Consider the following 19297-nt stretch of genomic DNA (forward strand, 5'->3'; position numbering starts at 1 on the left):
CTAATTGTTCATTTGAAATAATATTCTTTTTAATGAATAAGTAATTTACATAACTTTTAATGTCTTGATATTAAGTTTGCTACACAAACACACATCTTGATAATTTGCTACACATGTTGATCATTTAATTTAAGATTAAACACTCTACCTATAGTTAAACGTTTTAAATTATTAAACACTAATTGCAGAATTCATTCATGATAAGAAGCTAAATATAAGGAGTGACAAATTATGTTACATATTGTATATTCAACTGTATGGAATATACTGTATAGTAAATATGTCTATCAGTTTGTTTTTATGCAACATATGATGTTCCTCTGTTTACTAATGTTATTAAGGAGATATGAACGACTTCTCAACTGCCCAATAGCAGACCGCTGTAAGTAGCTCTTAGTAGCCAATCCGAACGCAGGAGGCGGGACCTGCCTGAATACGGATGGTGGGAGGAATAACGCGGCTGTTCTGATGACGCAATTTGCGTCACAAATATTGTGCTCGGAGGGTCCTCAACGCGCAAACCCGAAGTATACTTTGGCCTTTAGGGTGGCATTTGGGACAGTGTCGCGTTACGGAAGTGACGATAAAAACAACGGGACGAGACGGATCGGAAAATCTCTACATGACGAAAACATCTGCATTACACACCGCAGAGAATACAGATAACTTCACAGGCAAAGTTTTTATTCGGCGGTCACAGAGGTTTTTGACATGAGGAGAATCGCCGTTAAAAAACTTTGCGTTTTTTGTGTCTGCGCGTTTGTGTTTCTGTTTATAATCATAACATTTCAGGTAAAAATATCATCACTATTTTTAAAAGCTCTTCATTTATGCTGTATTCTGATCCAGATATTCAGAAGCCCAATATTACATGTTCAATGTTGGGTTTTAGGTTAGGCAAACTGATCCAGCAGGCTGTGTCTCTCATCATTGTGAGCTCCCCACCTAGACAGCATTTTTGGGCACCAAAGGCGCATTCTAATACGTAAAATAGCTACTGTCTTGCTGTCTAGGTATACCGATCACAAGGTTTGGAGACACAACCATATATTGTTCTTTCGAGCTAGATATGTGTACACTGTTCCCTAACAACACAAGTAGCTTTAACTCCTGGATCTCTTAAATGAATGCTCTGTGTAGAATTGAGTGTGACAGTGTTTGTTGTTTGCAGATATACTGTGCTTCTGACTGCAGGGATGTGTTCACGCTCTTACTAACATCTGGATGAATCTCTGTCCTTTTCCTCTTCTTCGGTACCTTCATTTACTAAAATCTCCTGGGGTTTCCATCCTTGTATCCTGACAAATGATAGTAATAACATGTGTACTTAAACTCTACAACTAAAATGCATTAGGCTACTGTTTTTTGTTATATGTATAACATTTCTGAAGTAATGCAGACACTGCAACTATTTATGAAATCCTTGAAGAACTCACTTTTCTTCTGCAGATGTTTCCAGTATTGTGTATCTCTTTAAATACTTGGTACTACCATGAAGGAGCTGCATAACAGATTTAATTACATTTGGAGGATTCTCACAAAACTTGTAAAGAAAATGTCCTGGTCCTGTTTTAATCTGAAATCAAAAAGAAACAAATAAGAAATTATATTTTGCATATATATATATATATATATATATATATATATATATATATATATATATATATATATATATATATCAAAAGATATATCAAAAAGATATATATATATCAGTGGTGTAGTGGTGCCTGGAGAAGTGAGTATACTCTTAATTTATGCCCCCCCATGCTGCTTTTTTTTTAAAGTGGCCCAGGAAAGGATGAACAGTGTTATAAACAGTGACATGTAAGACTAGTCTTGCATATTTAGTTTACCCCAAAATGGGCCAGTAGTTTTTGCACACTGTCACTTAACTTCTGCTGCTTGACTTCACGGAGTAAGGATCATTAGGAAATTAATATTAGCCACAGAAGAGGTGCAGATTTTGCAATCAATACTGGCCCAAAGACTATAGGAAGAGACAACTACATAATTATGAATTTTGCGTGAACTATTCCTTATTCCTTAGTCCATCCACGCATAAAAATTGGACAACTATTGTCTAACCTTGCAGGTAGTCTACGGCAGTCTTTACTGGGTGTTTTTAGGGTATATTTGCATTTATTCACATACAATTGTAGTTTTTCCCATGGGATTTTGTGAGACTATGGGGGGTGGACCTCCGATCCTCTAGGGGGGTTCGGGGGCATGTTTTTATTGGAATATTTTGCATATTCTTAAGTTAAATACTTCCATCGGATGCACTCTGAGAGCAAAATTAAGAGGCTAGTGTTGTGCTCATTTAAACAGTTTTGTGCTCTTTAAGCTGCAGTAGGCAACTTTAAAATAAATTGAATTGAGAAGCAGCATCCCAAATTCTTCCCCATATACAAAATGCTCTTCACCCCCAGCCAGGGTTTAATTGACAGAGCCAAGGCCTACCTCGCCAAAAGCGATTGGCTAAAATTAGCTGGATTGAAACTACCCGACCCACAATTTTCACTCGGAGTTAGAGTCTGTGGTGCTAACTAATCTCTCACAGGGCCTCATTTAACTTAGACACCACGTCTCTTCCTCATCTGGGGTTTGACATCTCTTAAAATATTTTTGTATGCTCATTCTGAAAAGCAGGGTAAAAACTTGGGATGTCAGTTTCAGCTTTTTATCTTTTAATGTTACTTCAGACTGCTAACGATGCTAGCTAGTGAAGCCATAAGCAGTGTAACGTTATGCCAATTAACCTAGTAACACTAACGTTAATCATCATGATTGTCACTTCAGCAGTATATTATCTGTTTGCTCTTGTACACTGATGATGATAAATTATGTGTGGAGTAGTGTATAAATGCAGTGGATACAGTTAATGTTAGTTAACAACCCTCTACGATCATCTAAAAGAAAAAAATCGTCATTGGATAGGACATTTTAGTTTTTACTCGCCAGACATTTGACCTCATGTCATGCCACAATGTAACTAAAAAATATATTAAGCAAACTGAGAGAGGGATCCTCTTCATATATATTCACACAATATAGTATATTGTAATTTTTATTTGATTTTGCTTTATAATTTTAAAAATTTACTAATTCACATTCTGTCAATTTTTATGATGTCACGAAATTTTTACTAATGAGACAAGCTGTTGTCACTGTTTGAAATGTCATACATATTATTAAACAAAACAATTCACAAGGTGGGAACCTAATAATTAAAATTAGGGGCTGACAATTAATTGATGATTTGCCTGTTTTAGGTGTTTCACGAATATGACGATTAATTAACCGAAATTACAGAACTGGCGAGTGAAATGTTAATTTAATTCTTGAAAGTGCGGCATCATTTTATTATGCCTCACTTTACTTGTTGCCAGTGGCTAATAACAGATGTTTTTTGGTCGCAGTGAGTAATTTACTCGCATATATGAGTGATTTTATCACAATGTAGAGGGCTGAGTTAATGTTCTTGCCTCAAAGATTTGTCGTCGTTCTCAACCAAATAACGGACGGAATACTCCAGTGCTGATATCTGCGAGTGCGTGAGTTTACAGCAACGGGTGAGGAACTGGCGGACTGGCGCCAGTCAGTCAAAGACCACAGAGGTGCGTTATGAGACTGAAAAGTGCAAAAATCTTTTAGATGAGAAGCGTAAATTTTTTTTATATATTTTCATTATGAGATCGTGGCGGGGCAAATGAGACTAGTTAATTAATGGGAAACACTGCAGTTGGATTAGCTACTCGTGTGCTGGACTGTCATGTTTAGCTAATGCAGGACACTACTGAGTGATGCGCATCAGAGGGGATTTAGAAGAGGGTATACACAATGCAGACTTATAAAGAACTTATAGATACGCCGTATACCCTGCACTACATCCCTGCATATATATATATACCCTGGATTATATATATAGGCTTCAAAGCAATTATAATTTTTTTCTCTCCCATTTTTCTCCCCAATTTGGAATGCCCAATTCCCAATGTGCTCCAAGTCCTCATGGTGGCATAGCGACTCATAGTTACCTCCACGTCTAAGACCGTCAACCCGTGCATCTTATCATGTGGCTTGTTGAGCAAGTTACCGTGGAGACACAGCGCTATTCCCCACGGTATACAAGTACAACTCACCACGTGCCCCACTGAGAGCTGAATCACATTATATCGACCTTGAGGAGGTTACCCCATGTGACTCTACGCTCCCTAGCAACCGGGCCAATTTGGTTGCTTAGGAGACCTGGCTGGAGTCACTCAGCACACCCTGGATTCGAACGTGCGACTCCAGGGTGGTAGTCAGACTCTTTACTCGCTGAGCTACCGAGGTCCCACCACAAGGACCTACAAAGTAGTGGGAATTGGGCATTCCAAAATGTTGTAGGGGAGAAAAGGGGATAAAAAAATTATAATAATAAAAAATAATAATATTAGGCAGATGTTTTAATGCTGATCGGTATGTATGTGTGTGTGTGTGTGTGTATGTATTTATGTATGTATATATATATATATATATATATATATATATATATATATATATATACACACACACACACACACACACAGTGCTGTGGAAAAAATATTAGCCCCTTTCTGATTTCTTCTATTTTTGCATATTTTTCATACTAAATAGTTTTAGATCTTCAAACGAGATATAACATAAAACAAAGGGAACCGGTGTAAACAAAAAATACAGTTTTTAAATATATATTTTGTTTTTAATTAAAAAAGATATCCATATATGACCCAAGTGAAAAACTAACTGCCCCCATTTAACTTAATAGCTGGTTGTGCCAACTTTAGCAGCAACAACTTCAACCAAACGCTTCCGATAACTAGAGATCAGTCTTTCACAACGTTGTGGTGGAATTTTGGGCCACTCTTCTTTGCAGAACTCAGCCACATTAGAGGGTTCACCATTTAAGTTCCTGCCACAGCATCTAGATCGGGTTCAAGTAAGGACTTTGACTAGGCCACTCCAAAACTATAATTTAGCTTTTTTTGAGCCATTCAGAGGTGGTCTTACTTTGGATCATTGTCTTGCTGCATAATCCATTTACGCTTAAACTTCAACTCACGGACAGATGACCAGATGTTCTCCTTAAGGACTTTCTGCTAGAGAGCAGAATTCATGTTTCCCTCAATTATTGCAAGTTGCCCTGGCCCTTAAGCAGCAAAGTATCCCCACACCATCAAACTACAACCACCATGCTTGATCGTAGATATGATGTTCTTTTTGGGAATTCTGAGTTTGATTTATGCCAAATGTAACAGGAATCCTGTCTTCCAAACAGTCCCACTTTCTACTCCTCAGTCCACAGAAACTTCGGATCAGAGCCTTAATATTCTTTTGGGTTTGCAGTGGTTTTTGCCTCTCCACTCTTCCAAGGATGCCATTTTTGGGCTTGTGTCTTTCTGATATTGGAGTCATTTTGGAAGGTTGGCCACTTTTGGGAAGGTTCACTACTGTTCCAAGTGTTCTCCATTTGGAGATAATGGCTCTCACTGTGGTTTTTTTGGAGCCCAGGAGCCTTTGAAATAGCTTTGTAAACCTTCCCAGACTGATGGATTTCAATCACCTTTTTCCTCATCTTTTCTGGAATTTATTTTGATCTTGGCATAATGTGCTACTGGGTGAGACCTTTTAGCCAACTTCATGCTGCTGTAAAAAGTTCTATTTAGGTGTTTATTTGATTGAACAGGGTTCAATAAATAACATTATCATTTAAAAACTGTATTTTGTGTTTACTCAGATTGCCTTTGTTTTATGCTTGATTTTGGTTTAATGTTTTAAACAATTTAGTGTGAGATTTACACAAAAACAGAAGAAAGCAGCATGGGGCAAATACCTTTTCATTGCAATGTGTGTGTATATATATATATATATTCACTGGTGGCCAAAAGTTTGGAATAATGTACAGATTTTGCTCTTATGGAAAGAAATTGATCACGACATTTTTAACCTGAAAAATTACAATTTGATAAAAATATTCAGAACTTCTTAAACTACTTCAAAGAACTCTAATAAAAAAAAACTCCTTGTGTAGCAATGACATCTTTACAGATCCTTGTTATTCTAGCGGTCAGTTTGTCCAGATACTCAGATGACCTTTCACCCCACACTTCCTGTAGCACTTGACCTTTCACCCCACACTTCCTGTTGCTCTTGTCATAGATGTGTTTCTCTTGTCGGGCTCTTCTCACACACCTTACAGTCTAGCTGATCCCACAAAAGCTCAATGGGGTTCAGATCCATAACACTCTTTTCCAATTATCTGTTGTCCAATGTCTGCGTTTCTTTGCCCACTCTAAACATTTCTTTTTTTTTTCTGTTTCAAAAGTGGCTTTTTCTTTGCAATTCTTCCCATAAGGCCTGCACCCCTGATCTTCTCTTTACTGTTGTACATGAAACTGGTGTTGAGCGGGTAGAATTCAATGAAGCTGTCAGCTGAGGACATGTGAGGCGTCTATTTCTCAAACTAGAGACTCTGATCTGCATTTGTTTTGGTCATTTCAAGCATTGTAGAGCCTTCATTCCTCAAAACAATGATTGACTGACGAGTTTCTAGAGAAAGCTGTTTATTTTCTAATATTGACCTTAAGATATGCCAGTCTATTGCATACTGTGGCAACTCAAAAACAAAGACAAAGACAATGTTAAACTTCATTTAACAAACCAAATAGCTTTCAACTGTGTTTGATATAATGGCAAGTGATTTTCTAGTATCAAATGATCAATTTATCATGATTACCCAAGGATGAGGTGTTGCAGTGATGCTGATGTCTAGATTAGACCAGAAATGACTTTTTTCAAATAGTTATAGTGCAGTATTTTACATCAGTAATGTCCTTACTATACTTTGTGATCAGTTGAATGCCACTTTGGTGAATTAAAGTAACAATTTCCTTCCAAAAAAGCTAAATCTGCACAGTATTCCAAACTTTTGGCCACCAATATATATATATATATATATATATATATATATCGCTTTCCCGGTCCGACGTGCCGAACTCGACCCACGGTGTGTTTCAGAGGTTTATGTTTTTGAAAGATAAACGACTTTTACGAACGATAAACGAACGATGTAAACCTTTTTAAGATACAATCACAACAGCAGGTACAATCTATATCTTTGTCAGACCACCAACATATAAACAACCAAAAACAAAATTTAGGCAACTCACCTATGAAGCCTCATAGTAGTCCACTGAGCCATAACTTCCCGACAAAAACGGTGTTGTTTCATTGTCAAATGTCCAAACGATCAAATCAAGTAAAATGTTTAGTCCAAATCACATTATTACATCAATAAATATCCACAGACTCTTGTTGCATCATTTCAAAGCACCTGGCAGCTGTGCCTAATCTTTCACATATTATCGGTAATAACTTCAGTTCAGATGTAAACATTTCCTATATCCGGTATCAAAATGGAAGCACGCACTCTGACCTTTCGATTGACACCTCATTTGACCCAATAGGAGCTTCCATGTCCTATCCAAAGCCTTCAATACCCAACCACAGTCTGTGTCGAATGTAAGGGCATACCCACTTTCCTTTGTTTACTGATCAAACCAATTACATCGAAGAGTGGAAATGACTGACGATCGTATAGCCAATGAAATTCTGAAAACAGTGATATGCGGCTTTAGTGTAACCATTAGAGGATCGGTTCTCTTATGCGTATGCGTAAGCAGCCTCGAAGTTTACCGACAGTTTTACGCCTCACGCATAAAGCCATTGGAGAACTGTTTTGGAACTGTTTACACATTTGGCGATTTAAATATGGTGAAACGGACGCTAAAAACAGGATTTTCACCCCAGGATGTGATATAAGAAGGCATTCATTGTCAAAATTCTGAGTTTGGAGATGAAATTTCTGAAAACAATACGGATGATTTGGAGGCAGAGGAAATATGGAGAGATGAGACATGGCTCTGGACAAGTAAGTGTTTTCTTGTGTTTTATAACATATATTACTGTATATTCCGCATAAATAAGCTTTAGTTTGAATAATGAACACATTTTGTAATTACCCTTTGTCGTGTGTTTCCTCAGTGAGTGTTTGAACCGTTTGTGCGTGTTTTTTGTATTTGTATGTGCGTGTGTGAGGTTCTCTTACGAGAGGTTCTCTCGTATTGCGTAAGCTAGCTTACGCTACGGGAAAGATTCATCTTTTCTGAGATATTGAAGCCAAAAAATTATCCTTAATTTTTGTATCCATTGTCAACGCAGTGCGGCAGCTGCAGACCTTGAGCGGGCTAGCTAGCGAGCTCATAGGTTGCTCTGTGGCAACTGCTGCAGCCTATAGACGAGCTTGGGCTTAACTCAGCATCCAATGAGAGGCGTCCGCGCCACTGCATCAAAGCCCGCCAAAATGGGCGTGACTAGAGTGCATATAAGCGTAGTTCGTGAGGCTGGAACCCTGGTTCTCTTCAGCGAAGCTCTCCGCGATCGCTGACCTGGAAGCCGCGTCGCTGTTCGAGGGGCATCTAGCAAGCGTGGACAGCGCTAGAAGAAGCCGGCCGCCTCAGCCACCTTCAGCCATCCTGCGAAGCTACGCCATCCGACGACGTATCCTTTTATTCAGCAAGCTAGTTCTCACGTAACTATTCACAAAAGAGTACGAGCGTCTTTTTCAAGATGCCTCGCTCCACTTGCGCCTCATGTCGCGCTCTTCTCAGCACAGGAGACCGCCACTTCATCTGGCGCCTCTGCCTGGGACTGGGGCACGCAGAGCTCGCCTCACTGAGGGCGGATGCGATTTCTGCGAGGAGCTACCGATGTCGACCCTGCGGGCTCGACTCGAGCGGTCAAAGCAGAAACCGCAGCGCCGCTTTACCCTCAGCCACAAGAGGAAGAAGCGCCGCCACAAAGGCTGCCGGAAACTGTGGTTGAAGCGACTGCCTCGCCGAGCCTCTCCCTCGAAAGCATCGCTCACCCTCCCCGCCTCGGACGCCAAGCAGTTGCCGCCGAGCGGCCGCGACTGCTGCCATCTCGGATGACGAGCGGAGGATAAGGGCCGCTGTTCCATCATGGTCGGACAGCGAGGAGTGGACAGGCTCCCAAGCCTCCTCCTCAGCCCAGGAATCCAGCAGGACCCGCCCGAGTCGGCGGGAGTTAACACGCCCTCACACAGGCCGCCGACCGCCTCGGGCTCGAGTGGTCACCGCCCCTGAGCAGGCACCCAACAGACTCGACGGCTGCTTTCTTCAAAGCCATCGCCGCTCTACACCCGCGGCCCCTTCCTGCCGGAATTACATACGGAGCTTGCAAAGTCGTGGAACGCCCTTTTCAGCCAGGACCCGCTCACACGCCTCCACCTCTCTGCGCCGGTGGACGGCGCCACTGAGAGAGGCTACTCCTCCATCCCCCGGTCGAGGACTCGGTAGCAGCACACCTTTGTCCGCCCTCGCGAGATGGCGCTCCAAGCCTGTGCTCCCGCCTAAGGCCTGCAGAGCGACTTCGCCTATGTTGGCCGCGCTTATTCCGCCGCCGCCAAGCCGCGATCTGCTCTGCACTCAATGGCCGTTTTACAGATCCTACAAGCAGACCTTCTTCGGGAGTGGGATGAGAAAGGCAGGCACCCAGAGGCTGTTACTGATCGACAGACCTCGCCCTTCACGCTACCAAAGCTGCAGCCCAAGCTCTAGGGAAGTGCATGGCCTCGCTGACTGTGACCGAGAGACACTTATGGCTAACACTAGCCGACATGGGAGAAGCAGAGCGCTCCACGTTCCTCAACGCACCGCTCTCTCCAACCGGTCTCTTCGGCTCCGCGGTGAGTGGCATTGTTGACCGCTTCTCAGAAGTCCAGAAAGCCACCCAAGCCATGAACCTCTTCCTGCTGCGTCGCGCTAGCTCCTCTGCAGGCCGCTCATGTGATCAGCCTCCTGCACGAGCCTCTTCACAGCACCCAGTTCAACAATCTCAGACTTCTCAGCGCCGACAGGGCGGCCGCCTCGATCGCGCTCAGACAGCCGCCGCAGACCGCCGCTCGCGGGCCTCGATCTAAGGTAACGCTGAAACCCGAGCAGCCGAGTCTTCCTAACTGTGTTGAACAAACGACGGCTCAGTCCCGCCACGGCCGGACCACCGCCAAAGCTTTGCCCCTGTCAGTCCCCTTCTCTCAGGCTACTACAGTGGTGAATTTAGCAGCCAACAAGCCGGTGACACTGCCCGCTTGCTCAGCACTCAAACGCCGCTTTCACGGCGATCCAAATAAATCTTGTAAAGAGCAAACATGTCTTATGTGTAGAAAAAGTGCCCACAACCCAGTGTTCGCCCTACACACAAGCATAACACATCCCGTGCTCCCTATCAGAGCACGCACTCATAAAGCGGTTACTGAACCGCCGAGCGCTAGAGTCAATAAATGCGCCCACAAATGCGCGCGCGCGCTCATTCTCTGCCCGCTCTGTTACACGGCCAGCAACCATTCCTCTGTGTGTAAGTCCCGTGCTTGCGCATCACGTAACAGATGTGACTCTTTCCCCATTCATTCCAATCGGAAGTCACTCACAAAACAGCCTGTTCATGCTGTCTGCGAGCAATCATGCATGAACACACTAAACGCGCCACACATTTTGTTCAGCGCTCTGTGTGCGGCAATCAGAGCTGAATTGGCCATTCACCTTCTAGCGCTACGCTTCAAAGCGTGGGAAGCTATTCCAGGGATATCCAAGTGGGTGTTAAGCACAATACAACAGGGCTATTTGCTACAGTTCGATCGCCGCCCTCGCTTCAGAACGCGCTCGAAACCACTGTGAACACGGAAGCAGCGTGCTTGCTTCGCTCAGAAATAGCAAGCCTTCTGTGCAAAAGGGCCATAGAAAAAGTGCCACCCTCTCTGAGCGAAGTCGGGCTTTACAGCCGTTATTTTCTTGTTCCCAAGAAAGACGGCGGCCTCAGACCCATATTAGATCTCAGGGTTTTGAACAAGGTGCTTGCAAAAAGACCGCTCAAAATGCTTACAATCAGGAAACTCCTCGCGCATGATGCGCCAGGGGACTGGTTTATTTCTCTCGATCTGAAAGATGCATACTTTCAGATTCAGATAAATCCCCGCCACAGGCCATTCTTGAGATTCGCCTTCAACGGCCAGGTTTATCAATACACCGTCCTTCCGCTCGGCCTGTCCTTAGCACCTCGTACTTTCACGAGCGCATGGATGCGGCGCCGCGACACCTCGCGGAGTCAGGGTTTGCGAATTCTGAACTATTTGGACGACTGGCTGATTATGGCTCAGTCACATATGGAGCTTCTGTCTCACAGAGCAGTTCTCCTCAGCCATCTGAACAGTTTGGGTCTTGCAGTCAATTGGACCAAGAGCTCACTACAGCCCAGTCAGACCATTTCCTTCCTGGGAATAGAACTAGACTCCGTGGCAATGACGGCTCGCTTGTCTACACAGCGCGACGCCGTGTTCAGCTGACTAGCCGCGATCTTTTCAGATGAACAGCCTCACGCCTCTGAAGAAATTCCAGAGAGTGCTAGGTTACATGGCCTCAGCCGCAGCAGTACTTCAGCTGGGTTTACTGCACATGCGCTCGCTTCAGCATTGGCTAAACACCCGCGTCTCGCCGGGCTTGGGCCACAGGCCGCCAGCCCATCAAGGTGACTCAGACCTGCATATCAGCTCTGCAGCCCTGGACAGTGGCCGAATGGTATCAGCGGGAGTGACAATGGGAGCTGTATCTCGCCAAAGTCATCTCGACAGACGCCGCCCAACACGGGTTGGGCCGCGGTCTCGCGAGGGCTCTCCGGTTTTCGCCTATGGTCAGTTCAGGAAAAGCTCCTTCACATAAATTGTCTGGAAATGATAGCGGTCGAGTACGCCGCGGCGCTTTCTCCCGGTCATTCAGGGTCACCACGCCCTGGTCTGTTCGGACAACAGATCTGTGGTATCCTACCTAAACCGCCAGGGCGGTGTCAGATCCAGGAACCTCTTCCATCTGACAAAACGCATACTGAGTTGGTCCCAGTGCCACCTGCGCCGCTGAGGGCGACGCGACGTGCCAGGCCACCTGAACGACGGCCCGGACAGACTGTCCAGAGACAATATTCCCCAGGGAATGGTCCCTGCACGCCAAACAGTCCAGACGCTATGGCACCTATTCGGCAGAGCAGAGATAGACCTCTTTGCGCCCAAAGAGAACTCTCACTGCCCAATATTTTTCTCGAAGCGAGGACGCGCTGGCCCAGGACTGGCCCAGACGCCCGCTTTACGCCTTCCCTCCCGCCTCGCTATTGCCACAGGTAATGCAGAGGATCAGGGAAACGCGCCACTCGGTGCTCCTCATAGCCCCACGTTGGGAGAATCAGACATGGTTCCCGGAGCTTACGCAGCTGTCACTGACAGCGCGTGGCCCATCCCAGTGAGAGCAGATCTCCTCTCTCAAGCTCGCGGCACAATCTGGCATCCCCACCCAGAGCGCTGGGCGCTGCATGCGAGTGATCAACGACTACCCGTCGCTCTGCCAGAAGGAGTAATAAACACCATCATACACGCTAGAGCCCCTTCCACGAGAAGACTCTATGCGCCAAAATGGTCTGTGTTCTCAAAATGGTGCACCGACAGAGACCTGGACCCACGGACATGTGGGGTGTCGTCGCTGCTCAGTATTTCTACAAGAGCTGCTGGATAAGGGCAGATCCCCATCCACGCCAAAGTGTATGTGGCGGCCGCTGCGGCGTTCGCTGAACCCCTGCACGGCCAGTCATGGGGTAAAACGAGCTGGTCATCCGCTTCCTCAGGGAGCTAGAAGGATGAACCCCGCGCCTCCATCGGTTCCTATCTGGGATCTTTCTATAGTTCTCAAACTATGAAAGCCCCCTTTCGAACCACTTCAATCTGTGGATTTGAAATACCTTTCACTCAAAACCGCTTTTCTGACTGCCCTGTCATCAGTCAAACGTGTGGGAGACCTTCACGCGCTGTCTGTCAGCGCATGCGTGTCTTGAGTTTGGACCAAGTGACTCCAAGGTCATTTTAAAGCCTAGACACGGCTATGTTCCCAAGGTGATCGGTACTCCTTTCAGAGCACAGGTCATTTCCTATCGGGCGCTGCCAGCACCGGATAGCGAACGCGACGCCAATCTCCTTTGCCCGGTCAGAGCACTGAGATTGTATACTGCGCACTCGCTGCTTTCAGACGCTCCGAGCAGCTTTTCGCTTCGCTCGAGGGCGCACCAAAGGTCTCGCCATCGAAACAGACACTATCTAGATGGATAGTGGACGCTATTGCTGCTGCATACGTGTCAAAAGATCTGCCATGCCCGCTGGGCATTAGGGCTCACTCCACTAGAGGCATGGCATCCTCGTGGGCATGGTCCAGCGGAATTTCCATTCACGACATATGTGTGGCAGCGGGATGGACTTCCCTCCACCTTTGTCAGATTTTACAATATGGAAGTGCCTGCTCTGCAGGCAAAACTACTAGCGGTTTAATACGCTACAGCTCCCCTGGTGAGCTGCACTGGTGGGACACATTCCACACAGACCGGCACCGCCGCTCTGTCGTTCCCGTCCTACTATGTGCTTATGTATTACACAATCAATGACCCGCATTCTTGCCGGCCAAATATTATTTCCCCACTCATAAGGGCTCCCCCGGGTCCCCCCTTAATTCCCTGGGGCTCATACAGTGGATGCTTGGCGCGCACGGTGTTGACAATGGGGTCCCGTGAGCGTAAGCTAGCTTACGCAATACGAGAGAACCTCTCGTGAAGAGAACGTGATCGGTTACCTAACGTAACCTCGGTTCTCTCTAGATGAGGGAACGAGTATTGCGTGAGCCGGCCGTGCTCGCGCCACGCAGCTGACTTTTCGCTTCAGTCAATGAAAACCAGGGTTCCAGCCTACTGAACTACGCTTATATGCACTCTAGTCACGCCCATTTTGGCGGGCTTTGATGCAGTGAGCGCTGGACGCCTCTCATTGGATGCGAGTTCGCCCAAGCTCGTCTATAGGCTGCAGCAGTTGCCGCAGAGCAACCTATGAGCTCGCTAGCTAGCCCGCTCAAGGTCTGCAGCTGCCGCGACTGCGCTGATAATGGATACAAAAATTAAGGATAATTTTTTGGCTTCAATATCTCAGAAAAGATGAATCTTTCCCGTAGCGTAAGCTAGCTTACGCAATACTGCTCCCTCATCTAGAGAGAACCGAGGTTACGTTAGGTAACCGATACGCTTTTAGTTCATTGTTTGTTTCAGATCTATTGACATGCTATATAGATGTTTTGTATATTTACTGTAAATATATATATATATATATATATATATATATATATGGATATATAAATAAATGGATATATATATATATATATATATATATATATATATATAAATAAATAAATAAATATAAATAAATATAAATAAATATAAATAAATAAATAAATATAAATAAATAAATATAAGTTGAAAATAAGAATATATGTTGTGTTTGAGAGTCTATTTGTTACAATGCGGGAGGTGGGGGAGGTGTAGGCCCATCTATTTGTTACAATGCTGAATTGATGGGGGAGGTGTGGGCCCATCTCTTTGTTCCATAGTACATTGGCAAAGTATACAGTATTTACAGTAAATATACATACAATAATGCATATTTACACACTCAAAAAGAAAAACTATATATATATATATATATATATATATATATATATATATATATATATGTATATATATATATATATATATATATATAATACAGAAAAGATGGAAAAGTTGTGTCTAGCTTTGTAAATTACATTTATTTATTCTCCCCACTCAGCAAGCGGCCACATAAAGTGGAGCAGCAGGACAGCACCTCATCAAGAGAGGAGGGCTTTCAGAGAGACCCTTTCTGAGGAGCTGGCAGAGGTGGGGTCTCACTCCACAGCCAGACCCGTGATCTCCTGCTCCACCGAAGAGCAGATCACAGGCCGTTGCACATCACCAAATCTTGCACCGCTGGTCGCCTGAAGTGCAGGCAGTGTCATGCAAAGACACCAGTGAAGTACTCTTCCTGTGTTCTGCCTTTGTGCTTTGTACCCAAATGTGACTGCTACAATGACTGGCATGTTGCTAGAAACATGTACAATTTTATAATGGTTTGTAAATACTTTGTGTAAAAATTCATGTAAATAGTTTGTTGTGTATTTTTTATATAAACAAATTGTCCACCATAGCACTAGTTTTGACTCTTTTATATGCACAACATTTAGTTTCAAGAAGGGAAAAGGCACTCTAATGTGTTTATGCATCAGTTACTCTGTGTCAGCAAAACTAATAGTGGATCTGGATATGGAATATGATAGCTCTAAGTGTCATCTTTCATTAGAGCCCAAAATTATGACTGTACGCTGAAGCGCTCAAAAGTAGGAGCCTTTTTGTCCTAGGTTACCAAAGGGTCCTTTTGGAGTATCCAAAAGGCACTTTTGTAAAACGCCTGGGTGTACCCTTAGAAAAACATGTGTAAAATATTCATTTTTATGGTATTGTTCTAAAATTTGAACTTGGACTAGGTAAGGCTTCATGCTGTGATCCCATTGTGTTCTCAAGCTAATAGCTACAAGTTATAGTCATCTGCAGGCATCTGTATGCAAAAAAATTTCAGGCGGAAAAAAAACTTCTATTTCATTGTGTTCAAACTTCTATTACTCAGAATCAGTAGCACTTACAGTAATTCTGACTGCTGGGGAAAAAACTTCAGAGTGTCCCCTTTCAAATGTGACCAAAACCATGCATGTACTCCAAACGGTTCAAGAACAGCTTTAAATTTACTTTGGGTATGCCTTGATTAGGCGTTTTAGGCTAATTTTACAGGATTGGGTTAAATATATATATATATATATATATATATATGTATACAGCTGAAGTCAGAAGTTTTCATACACTTAGGTTGAAGTCATTAAAACTCATTTTTTTAACGACTCCACGGATTTCATATTAGTAAACTATAGTTTTGGCAAGTCGTTTAGGACATGTACTTTGTGCATGACATGAGTCATTTATCCAACAATTGATTGTTTATAGACAGATTGCTTCATTTTTATTTGACTATATCAATTCCAGTGGGTCAGAAGTTTACATAAACAAAGTTAACTGTGCCATTAAGCAGCTTGGAAAATTCCAGAAAATGATGTCTTTATGCAGTTAGCCAATTAGCTTCTGATAGCTTAATTGGAGTCAATTGAAGGTGTACCTGTGGATGTATTTTAAGGTCTACCTTCAAACTCAGTACCTCTATGGTTGACATCATGGGAAAATCAAAAGAAATTGGCCAAGACCTCAGAAAAAAAAACTGTGGACCTCCACAAGTCTGGATCCTTGGGAGCAATTTCCAAATGCCTGAAGGTGCCACATTCATCTGCATAAACAATAGTACGCATTAGAGATGCACCGATCGACCGGCCAGGGACCGGAATTAGCCGATTTTCCGCATGCTCGGCCCGGATCGGTGACCGGCCGGTCAGCCTCACGTCTGTCCGATTCCAAGCTGGTCCGTTTTGTTGCCAGCGGCGCAGGCAATAACGTCACAGCCGCATGTCAAGTCAAGTCAAGTCAAGTGGTTTTATTGTCGTTTCAACCATATACAGTTAGTACAGTACACAGCAAAACGAGACAACGTTCCTCCAGGACCATGGTGCTACATAAAAACAACAAAGGACCAACATAGGACCACATGAGACTACACAACGAAATAAAATACCTATATAAACTACCTATATATACCTATATAAAGTGCACGTGCAAACGTGCAAAGTACGGGACAGTACAACAAATTACTGACAATGAACAGGACAATAGACAGTGCAGCGCCGACCAGTACTCAGTAGTGCAAAAAGATGACAGTTTCTAAAAATGTAAACATAACATACTATGAGATAATGTTCTATGCACATAGCAGTTATTGAGGTAGCAGACAGTTATAAAGTGACAGTAATTAAAGTGCAACTCAGGACACGTGTGTGTCAAACCAGTCTCTGAGTATTGAGAAGTCTGATGGCTTGGGGAAGAAGCTGTTACACAGTCTGGCCGTGAGGGCCCGAATGCTTCGGTACCTCTTGCCAGACGGGAGGAGGGTAAAGAGTTTGTGTGAGGGGTGTGTGGGGTCGCCCACAATGCTGGTTGCTTTGTGGATACAGTGTTTTTTGTAAATGTCTTTGATGGAGGGAAGAGAGACCCCAATGATCTTCTCAGCTGTCCTCACTATCCTCTGCAGGGCTTTGCGGTCCGAAACGGTGCAAGTCCCAAACCAGGCAGTGATGCAGCTGCTCAGGATGCTCTCAGTAGTCCCTCTATAGAATGTAGTGAGGATGGGGGTTGGGAGATGTGCTTTCCTCAGCCTTCGAAGAAAGTAGAGACGCTGCTGGGCTTTCTTGGTGATAGAGCTGGTGTTGAGGGACCAGGTGAGGTTCTCCGCCAGGTGAACACCAAGGAATTTGGTGCTCTTGACGATCTCCACAGAGGAGCCGTCGATGTTCAGCGGAGTGTGTTCACCTTGTGCTCTCCTAAAGTCAACAACCATCTCTTTTGTTTTGTCGACATTCAGGGACAGGTTGTTGGCTCTACACCAGTTCGTCAGCCGCTGCACCTCCTCTCTGTATGCTGACTCGTTGTTCTTGCTGATGAGACCCACCACGGTCGTGTCATCGGCGAATTTGATGATGTGATTCGAGCTGTGCATTGCTGCACAGTCGTGAGTCAGCAGAGTGAACAGCAGTGGACTGAGCACACAGCCCTGGGGGCCCCAGTGCTCAGTGTGGTGGTGGTGGAGATGCTGTTCCCGATCCGGACTGACTGAGGTCTCCCAGTCAGGAAGTCCAGGATCCAGTTGCAGAGGGAGGTGTCCAGGCCCAGCAGGTTCAGCTTTCCAATCAGGTGCTGGGGAATGATTGTGTTGAATGCTGAGCTGAAATCTATGAACAGCATTCGAACGTATGAGTCCTTATTGTCTAGGTGGGTGAGGGCCAGATGGAGGGTTGTGGTGATGGCATCGTCCGCTGAACGGTTTGAACGATACGCAAACTGCAGTGGGTCTAGTGAGGGGGGCAGCTGGGTCTTAATCTGCCTCATGACGCAGCCTCTCGAAGCACTTCATGATGATGGGTGTAAGTCGCGACGGGACGGTAGTCGTTGAGGCAGGACACTGAAGACTTCTTTGGCATGGGGATGATGGTGGTGGCCTTGAAGCACGTTGGAACGACGGCGCTGCTCAGAGAGATGTTGAAGATGTCGGTAAGAACATCTGCTAGCTGGTCTGCACATCCTCTGAGCACTCTGCCAGGAATGTTGTCTGGTCCAGCAGCCTTCCTTGGGTTGACTCTACGTAGAGTTTTCCTCACATCTGCCGTGGTAAGACAGAGCACCTGGTCGCTGGGAGGAGGGGTGGACTTCCTCGCCATCATGTCGTTCTGCACTTCAAACCGAGCGTAGAAGTCGCTCAGCGCATCTGGAAGGAAGGCATCTTTGTCACAGGCAACTGATGTTGTCCTGTAGTTGGTGATGGCCTGGATGCCCTGCCACATGCGCGCGTGTCACCGCTGTCCTGGAAGTGACTGTGGATTCTCTGGGCGCATGCGCGCTTTGCCTCTCTGATTGCCCGTGACAGTTTGGCTCTAGCTGTTCTTAGGGCTGCCTTATCGCCTGCTCTGAAGGCGGAGTCTCGGACCTCAGCAGCGTGCGCACCTCCGCAGTCATCCACGGCTTCTGGTTGGAGCGTGTGGTGATGGTCTTGAGAAAGTGACATCATCAATGCACTTGCTGATGTAGCTGGTCACTGATGCTGTGTATTCCTCCAAGTTGGTAGAATCGCCATATGTTGCAGCCTCCCTGAACATGTGCCAGTCAGTACACTCAAAACAGTCCTGAAGAGCAGAGATGGCTCCTGCTGGCCAGGTTTTCACCTGCTTCTGAAGCGGTTTTGTGCATCTGACGAGCGGTCTGTATGCTGGAATTAACATAACAGAGATGTGGTCTGAGTAGCCGAGGTGGGGTGGGGCTCCGCCCGCACGCGCCTGGGATGTTTGTGTAAACAAGATCAAGCCGTTAGCCCCTCTCGTTGCAAAGTCCACATACTGATGGAATTTAGGGAGCACTGTCTTGAGATTTGCATGGTTGAAATCTCCGGCGACAATAAACAGTCCGTCGGGGTGAGCGTTCTGCAGTTCGCTCATAGCCCCATACAGTTCACAGAGCGCTTCCTTAGCGTTAGCTTGGGGAATGTAAACTCCGGTTATGCAAACAGTGGTGAATTCCCGTGGTAGATAAAAAGGTCTGCATCTAACAGTCACAAGCTCCAACAGCGATG

General features: G+C 44.9%; 1 protein-coding gene across 1 annotated transcript in view; it reads left to right on the plus strand.

Annotated features, from left to right (window-relative positions):
* The first annotated feature begins 455 nt into the window (after positions 1 to 455).
* The window catches only part of fut10 (fucosyltransferase 10), a 47832-nt gene continuing 28990 nt past the window's right edge, over positions 456 to 19297 (plus strand). The window contains exon 1 of the mRNA XM_052117884.1: positions 456 to 792. Within this exon, the coding sequence (XP_051973844.1) occupies positions 712 to 792 (81 nt within the window). The 5' untranslated portion in view covers positions 456 to 711. The remainder of the gene's footprint in view (positions 793 to 19297) is intronic.

This window comes from Xyrauchen texanus, chromosome 44, assembly GCF_025860055.1.
Source record: "Xyrauchen texanus isolate HMW12.3.18 chromosome 44, RBS_HiC_50CHRs, whole genome shotgun sequence".
Classification (NCBI taxonomy): Eukaryota; Metazoa; Chordata; class Actinopteri; order Cypriniformes; family Catostomidae; genus Xyrauchen; species Xyrauchen texanus.